Here is an 8,563-nt window from a genome sequence, read left to right as displayed (position 1 = left end):
GTCAGTTTTTGGGGTAGGTTCAAGAACAAAAGTGACTCCAAATAGGGTGTTATACCTAGAGTAGGAGTTCGGACCGTGGTTTTGATATTTGCCAGAGATACGTAATTGCTTTGGGCACCTAGCGCTGCCGGCGCATGTGGCAGCGCGTGGGCGAGGGTAGTGAAGTTGTACTGTGTCTCGATGAGATCCTTAGGTTGTCACTAGCGCGTAGGAATTCGCGGATCGCAATTTGGATACTGTTTGAGCCTCGAACGGATTATTGCATATTGTGCAATTTCCGGGTTTAATATGGTTGAGCCGTTGGATCGTAATCTTTTTCAGATATGTTACTCTAGACAATTTCAGAATCGTTTAGGATTCGACGGATCGTGAATCGGAGTCCCGGATGCTCTGAAATCGCGAACCCTAGGGCTAGGGTTTAGAAATCGTGCGATTGTACGATAGTGATCAATCCGGCCGTCCAATCGAGACCAAACCCTTAGGACATGTGTCCTAGATATATTGAAACTTCTAGAGGCTTCCGGATCATAATTGCGAGGTCATGGACTCGCGGGGTCCCGGGTTGACTTTTTGGGACTTTAGCGCCTTTTGAGTCCCAGGATACTGCTAAATTATTCCAAGTGGAAGGAAAGCTTTTATGGGCATATGAACAACTTTAATCTAACGCATGTACTTCTAAGGGCCGGGGGTCAGGATTTTTAAATTAATACTATATTGTATTAATAGAATATTATGGTCATTGAATCAGGCATCCGGGCACCAGTTGACCCGCAGGAGGGACCTTCAAGAGGTCCAGCGAGCACAGACTACCAATGAGTGGACTCTTTGTTTTTATAAATGAATTTAAGCAGTTCAGTTTCAGTTACAGTATTTGATCTTGAATTAATTTTATTCAACGATTAGTGTTTTAGAAGTTGTTCCATGCTTTTGAGTATTTTGTTTTGCATGCTGCCGAGTGGAATACCCTTTAAAGGATATATGAAAAGAAATTCTAGTTAATTATCAGATAAATGACAGCAGAATTTTAGAGGTTACAGAAATTCAGTTATTCAACAGATTTTCTTCAGAAACTTTATGTTTTCCTAAATCACCCTGTAGCCAGATATTAAATGTTGCCTTCGGATTGTATTGGTTGCCTTCGGTTTAGTCAGCATGCTTGACAGTTGCCCCACGAGTTCTTTGGTACTCGAACTCGTGTGGAGCGAGTAATGCAGATCCGGTGGACTACAGTCCCCTGAATCCTGCGACTTGCGGCTCAGACTGACCTTGTGTGTAACACTCCGACCCCAAATTTTCCCAAATTTTACCCTTATTTAATTATTTAATTATTTAAGGGTATTTTAGTCATATTTTTAACCGGAGAGAGTTTGGGACCGCGACTTGTATGTTTGGATAGGTCGTACTGAGACGAGTTCATAGACACGTAGTGGGCTCGAATCGGAGTTGTAACGAGAGAGATATGGTCAAAAGAAACCCAGTGGCATAATCGTAAATATTTCGAAATGGGATTTTTTATAAAAAACCTGGTTTTCTCTCTCTCTCTCTCTCTCTCTCTCTCTCCCCCGCGGGTCTCTCTCTCTCCTCTCCCTCGCGCGTGACAGCCGGCCACGTTTTGGCCGGCCGTGCTCTCCTCCGGCCACCAATGGCGACGGGACCGGTACCAAAATGACCGGGCCGTCGTCCTCTTCCTACCCCAGCCAGCCCCCGCCTCCAGCCGCCGCGGTTTCCCCGGAATTTGGAGAAGAAGCGGCGGATGTCGCCGGAACTTCAACGTCGTCGATCTCCCTCCTCCGGCCACCAATTCCGTCGACCCAGGTATGGATTTTGAACCTCTCAAGCTGCTCTAGCTGATGGTTGGGTAGGATTAGATCGATTCGTAGCGTAGGCAACTCAATTTTCGAATTGAAAATCGGCCGAAACTTCGACCACCGTGATCGGCCATTTCCGGCCACTTTTTGGGGTAGGTCCAAGAACAAAAGTGGCTCCAAATAGGGTGTTATACCTAGGGTAGGAGTTTGGAGCCGTGGTTTTGAGATTTTCCGGCGGAGCGTTATCGCTTTGGGCACCCACGCGCTGCCGGCGAGTGCGGTGGCGCGTGGGCACTGTAGAAAAAGTAGCGATGTGTTCCGATGAGATCCTTAGGTTGTCACGAGTGCGTAGGATTTCGCGGATCTCAATTCGGACGTCGTTTGACTATCGAACGGATAATTGCATATTATGCGTTATCCAGGTTCGATAGGTTGGGACCGTCGGATGGTCCCAAATTTAATATATGTTAATCTAGGTATTTCTAGGATCGTGTAGGAATTCACGGATCGTGAATCGGAACCCCTGATGTTCCGAATAATAATTTAAAGTTTATATTTTATATTAACTGTCAGATCGTGCGATCGTGAGCGATCCGACCGTCCGATCTGAACCAAACTGGCAGGACAAGTGTCCTGTACCTGGTAGAACCCATAGGGACCTTCGGATCGGAAATTGGAGGTCGTGGGTTCCGCAAGTCTGTTTGACCAGGGTTAGAGTAGTTTGACCCTTGGTTGACCGTGAGTCTCCCGGAGTAATCTCACTCTTCCAGGGGGAATTATCGGGAGCTAGACTATTGTGGAGGGTTACACAATATTAGAATTATTTATATCATTATGTATGGTGGTACAAGGGTACAACAGAGTCTAGAATGTCAGTTTGGAGTGCTATACGCACTACTTTAGGTACCTCCTCGGATGTTGGATCCACTACAAGTACCACCAAGTGAAAGTTAGGTCCCACGTGGCGTAGGTTATCCGGCATTGGGACAGACCCCATAGGTGGCGTTGGTTGTACCGGCGTATGGGGAGCTATGTAATATGATGTTCAGGTCTCACGTGGCGTAGGTTATCCGGCGTTGAGACAGGCCCCATACGTGGCGTTGGTTGTACCGGCGTATGGGGATATTTGTGATATGATATTGAGGTCCCGCGTGGCGTAGGTTATCCGGCGTTGGGACAGGCCCCATACGTGGCGTTGGTTGTACCGGCGTATGGGGAGATATTATGATAGTATGGCATGGTCGCACGTGGCGCAGGTTATCCGGCGTGTTGACAGGCCCATACGTGGCGTTGGTTGTACCGGCGTATGGGGAGAATATGTGAAATACAGAGAAATGATATAAGGTATCGCCCAAGTGTGGAATTAGGTTTTAGGGAAGAACTACGTGTGGCTTGATCCCTCAAGGAGGGTACGTAGGCAGCCTGAGGTTATTAGGTGCAGCCGCAGACTAAATATTAGTCATATTTTGTATTTGAATTGTTTGGTAGTTGTTGGAGAATTATTGGAAGGCCGAAGGCCATTTGTGTGGATTGCATGAAATTATATTGTGCATGCTGCCAGTTGTGGATGTTAAATGCGTTTTTATGCAGGTTGAAATTTTGGGAAATGTCCAATTTATAGGGGAGACTCTGCCGAAATTTCGGCAAGAAGTCTCGGTTTTTAGTAAGTGGGCCTGGCATCGGGGTGATGTCAGGAATTCCAAAGGGTTCGTCTCAGGTTTTGAGAAAATTCGGGGCGGGTCCTTAAATTATGTCACTGAGACCTGCGAATACGTATCACCCATGGTGATGCAAGGAATTGACGGATATTAGGAATTGACGGAAATAAGGGGTACACCTAGGTGGTAGTTTTAAACTGTTTTCAATGCCTTAAGAAATTAATGTTGACCATGAGTATGCTTGGCTTATATACATGTATAATTATATGAGTGCATTGATTTCAGAAATAAAGAGAATAATTTAGTTTTAAACTGTTTTCAATTTTACAGTGGGGTTGGGTCCACTCACTCTTTTTAATGTTTTGCGCCTCCAGGCAGTAGGCGTGCACAGGGATCCACCACCGGGCCGTTTTTCACCTTCCGCGCTTTCATTTTTGATGTAGGACTTTTGTTTTGTAAAAGGATTGACTCCTTGTAAATTCTTAGTAGTCGCTCTGATATTTTGCCCTAGACTTAGAATTTAATTGTTGGAATGTATATATACGTAGCTTAGAATTTAATTGTTGGAATGTATATATACGTATACTGGCAGTTGGTTGTATATATATATATATATATACTTGTTTGGCAGGTGTAAATGTTTTGGTATTGATCCAGTTACAAGGGAGACTGCCGATTTTTCAGTAGAAGTCAACCTTATTATTTTATCGTGCTTTGTATAGAAGGGCAATTTGGTCATTCGTGCCCGATATCCGCCAGGTGTCGGACACGCACAGGGTCCAGCTCGGATTCCAAAGCGAAATTTGGGTCGGGTCTTGTCAACAGTACCCGGGTGATAAAGAAGTGATACAATAGTGATAAAGTAGTGACACAATGGGGATAAAGAAGTGATATAACAGTGATAAGGGAGTGATACAAAATGCTAATTGTATTTAACTTTGGTTTCTTGTTTTGTATTTAAATAATAAAATAAGTATAAATATCATATCGGTACGGGTTTCCGTCGGATTAGGGATATTGTTTCCCTAGACTTAGAATTTAATTGTTGGAATGCATATATACGTATACTGGCAGTTGGTTGTATATATATATACTTGTTTGGCATGTGTAAATGTTTTGGTATTGATCCAGTTACAAGGGAGACTGCCGATTTTTCAGTAGAAGTCAACCTTATTATTTTATCGTGCTTTGTATAGAAGGGCAATTTGGTCATTCATGCCCGATATCCGCCAGGTGTCGGACACGCACAGGGTCCAGCTCGGATTCCAAAGTGAAATTTGGGTCGGGTCTTGTCAACAGTACCCGGGTGATAAAGAAGTGATACAATGGTGATAAAGTAGTGATACAATGGGGATAAAGAAGTGATATAACAGTGATAAGGGAGTGATACAAAATGCTAATTGTATTTAACTTTGGTTTCTTGTTTTGTATTTAAATAATAAAATAAGTATAAATATCATATCGGTACGGGTTTCCGTCGGATTAGGGATATTGTTTCCCTTAACCAAACCAAGCATTTTGGTACGGATTGGATCGTAATAATTAAAATTAAAATTAATTATTTAACCCAACCAAACCAAATCGTCGGTTCACAGATAATTCGGATGAGATGCGCACCCCTACCCAAAATAAGGTTGAAATTATTATAAATTAAAAAAATTAAAAAAAACTCACATGGAATGCGCTTTAAAAACACACTCAAAACTCATTTACTACATAAGAAATTGGTGTTGAAGTTCCTATAAATTACATGACTGCCATTGATGAACTTAAAAGAAGCCCAACACTAAAAACTTAAAAAGCACCCAAAACAAGCCCAACCCAATTTTATAAAAAAAACCCAAAATTACAAACAAAACCGTAGCTTCATTATTGCGTCATGTTGATTAATGGCTTTAATGTTCCACATCTTAATTGTAATGTTCCAATCTAGGGTAATAACACTGCTAGATTTCAATGACATCCTATTTCTAATGCATGTCTACCCATGTAATGTTCCAGTCTAAGGTAATAACACTACTAGTTTCCTGTGACATGCTATTTCTAATGCTTGTCTACCCTTGTAATATTCCAGTCTAGAGTAATAACACTGCTAGTTTACTGTCATGTTGATTAATGCCTGTCATGCTGCTATTTCTAATACATGTCTACCAACGAAAGGATGAAGAAAGAACAAATCAGACCAACTCAAAAAAAGCTGAGCTCATATTTTTTTTAAAAACCCAAACAATTTATTACAAAAAAATTTGCAGAGTATTAAAAACAAGTCGATCCCAGATTGTTAATACTATGTCATAGTAGTACATTGTTAATACTCTGTCATAGTACATTATTAAACAAAAATGAGATCCATAACTGAAATATGAAGAGAAACACATAATTGAAGCAAAAGATCAAAAATCTCAAGTCCAAACTAAATGACAATGCCAACGACAATGATGACGATGACGACGACAACGACGACAACTACGTGGCTAAAGAGGAGTAGAGCTCGAAGATGAGGAGTAGAGATAGGTGCATCTGATCGAGGTTCGTTCGAGGTTCTGAACAATCCAAATATATATATATATATATATATAGAAGCACGATTTTAGAACAAGAAATCGAAGGTGAAATATTGAAAATTGTATATCAGAGATAAAGAATATAGTTGGACCTGAGATTGAGCTTCAATGGAAGCTCCTCTTGCTTCAACATCGAGATAGCACCAGCGAGAAAGGAGAAAATGAATTTGATTTGGTTTTTTGCTAGATCTGATTTTTCTCTCTCAAATCCATAGTATAAGGGCAATATAGGTATTTTACATACACAAATAAACTATGAAATAGCCACTAAATTGAAAAAATTGACAGCTAAGATTGGGTATAGGGTTTCTTTATAAGACTATGTCTAAGATTGGGTATATAACTAAATTTGTAATATAATATAATTTTTGGTAGATTATTTGAGAAATGGGTGCGTATTTATAGAGTTTATAGTGAATTTTGGGTTGAATCTGATTTAAATTAATTTAAAATATTATTTTGACCATTGAATTTAAATTTCAATAGTTGGATTTTTTTTTTTTTACTGTTAAAATAACATGAATTTAATATAGATTGTTGATTTGGGTTGCTATTAGAATATTTAAAAAAAGGGGGCGAAATGTTTGAATTGTTGCCGTTGTCATGAGCGCGTGACAAAGTCTACAACTGCATCAGCGCGAGCCCCTTTCACAGCTGCTTGCTCATGAGCTGCGTCAACCTGCATGGGCTCTAGCGAAAAAAATTGTAGTCCAGACAATAGTTGGACTGATATTTTACCCCAAGTTTAAATTTTACCAAATTTTAACTCTTAATTTTCTTAGATTGTGAGAGAAATAAACTAAAAATTGGAATATTTTGAATTTGGCATCATAGATTAGAGATGGCTTAAGACATGTCATGAATTCGAGAACCTGAAGAATCCGAAGTATGTTGACGAAAAATTGAAAAAAAGAATCCGAAGTACGGGTCAGATAGGCCTTATTTTGAAATCTAATCTTAACCGTTAGTTTAAAACCAACGGCCAGTATTATAAAACTTCATCGGCTTATCCAAAAGGCCAAAACCCGAACATTTAACCAACCAAAACTGTGAGTCTTGAGAGACGACGAAGAGAGAGAGAGAGAGAGCACGAAAATGGGTCTTCTTCTCTACTCCAATCCTCTGCCTCTCACCACCGCTTCCTCTCGTTCTTCTTCTCCATTTCCAACATCATCATCTTCAACAGCTGCAACTGCAATCTGTAAGCTCTGCCTCTCTCTCTCCCTCTCTCTCTCTCTCGCCCTTACCCCCAAATTGTTTTCTCCATTTACTTTTAAGACATTGTTGGTTCAATTGTTGGAAGGCTTATATATGCCAAGTGTAATTTGAAAACAGTAAGAATGCAATTGAACATAAGAACTTTGTTGGGTTTTGTGTATTTTGGGTAGAAGAACGAACCTTCATTGCATATGAGGCTTGGGACTTGATGCTCTTCTTTAGTATCTGTGGCTTTGCATTTTTCAGTTGTGTATTATTAGTTTTACTTCAAAATTTGCATTTAACTTCGCCAAATGAAAAACCTTAATTGGCTGTTTTTGGTTGGTTTCTATGTTTCTTGGTGTGCCTTATCTACTACTTACTCAACACTCGTTCAGGTTTTCCCTCAAACACTTGGCATGCGCCCATTCTTCTTCCTATGCTTTTCTAATCTTATTTCCTGCCGCTTCCGTCCTCAACACTTCAACTTTCCTCTGCATTTGGGTTTTGCTAATCGTATTTTCTTTCTTCTTATTTGTAAACTACTCTATTATATAAATGTGTTCACTCCCTTGTTGCTCCTGTTTCGTAATTTGCCAATGTTGCATCTCATTCAGCTCATATTCATATGATAATTGTTTTTTTTTTTTTCCTTTGGTCTTCAGTTTCCAGGTTGCGCTTGAAACCCACTGATGCACATCCAAAATCTTTCAGTGGAGTTTGCCTTCGTATGCCCGCTGTCAAAAGGTTTCCATCAGTAGTTGGTAAGGCTTCCTCTGACATTGATGGCACTAGTCCAACACAGAGTAGTGAACCAGTTTCAGATACCAAGAAAGAGGTAGTACCTGTTGACAAGCTTCCCTTGGAGTCAAAGCTGCAAGAAAGGCTAGAGCAGAAGGCGAAGATGCAACTGGCGAAGAAAATAAGACTTCGGAGGAAAAGACTTGTTCGTAAGCGGAAGCTGAGGAAGAAAGGCCGATGGCCTCCTTCAAAGATGAAGAAGTTAAAGAATGTCTGACCTTTACCTCAAGCTTTCTTGCAGGTTTAGTTCTGACACTTTTTGCTTCTCAGGTCATTTCATTTAGTTAATGTAAGATCAAATGTATCGTCATATGGTGTATTTTTTTTGTTTGAATCTTGATGATTTCAATGAGAATACCATTGTCCAATATGATCTGAATTCGAATTATAGATGGCAGAAGTGCGTGCCTTCTTAGGTTCACATATGTGAGCAATTTAGTTGATTTATGCAAACACTTCATCTGGTATTCTGGTGGTTTTAGATTTTTGTTTCCAACATGTAAGCTATGTTAGATGAATAATAAATAGTGATAGT

General features: G+C 40.3%; 1 protein-coding gene across 1 annotated transcript; it reads left to right on the top strand.

The window, feature by feature from the left end:
- Positions 7,056-8,563, top strand: LOC18785659 (50S ribosomal protein 5, chloroplastic). The gene is made up of 2 exons (XM_007218486.2): positions 7,056-7,231; positions 7,893-8,563. Exons 1-2 carry the CDS (start codon positions 7,126-7,128, stop codon positions 8,243-8,245), a joined length of 459 nt encoding a protein of 152 aa, XP_007218548.1. The 5' UTR covers positions 7,056-7,125; the 3' UTR covers positions 8,246-8,563.

The sequence above is a fragment of the Prunus persica genome, chromosome G2 (genome assembly GCF_000346465.2).
Source record: "Prunus persica cultivar Lovell chromosome G2, Prunus_persica_NCBIv2, whole genome shotgun sequence".
NCBI classification, from domain to species: Eukaryota; Viridiplantae; Streptophyta; class Magnoliopsida; order Rosales; family Rosaceae; genus Prunus; species Prunus persica.
The sequence above is the reverse complement of the archived record's forward strand: the minus strand, read 5'-3'. Positions and strand labels throughout refer to the sequence as shown.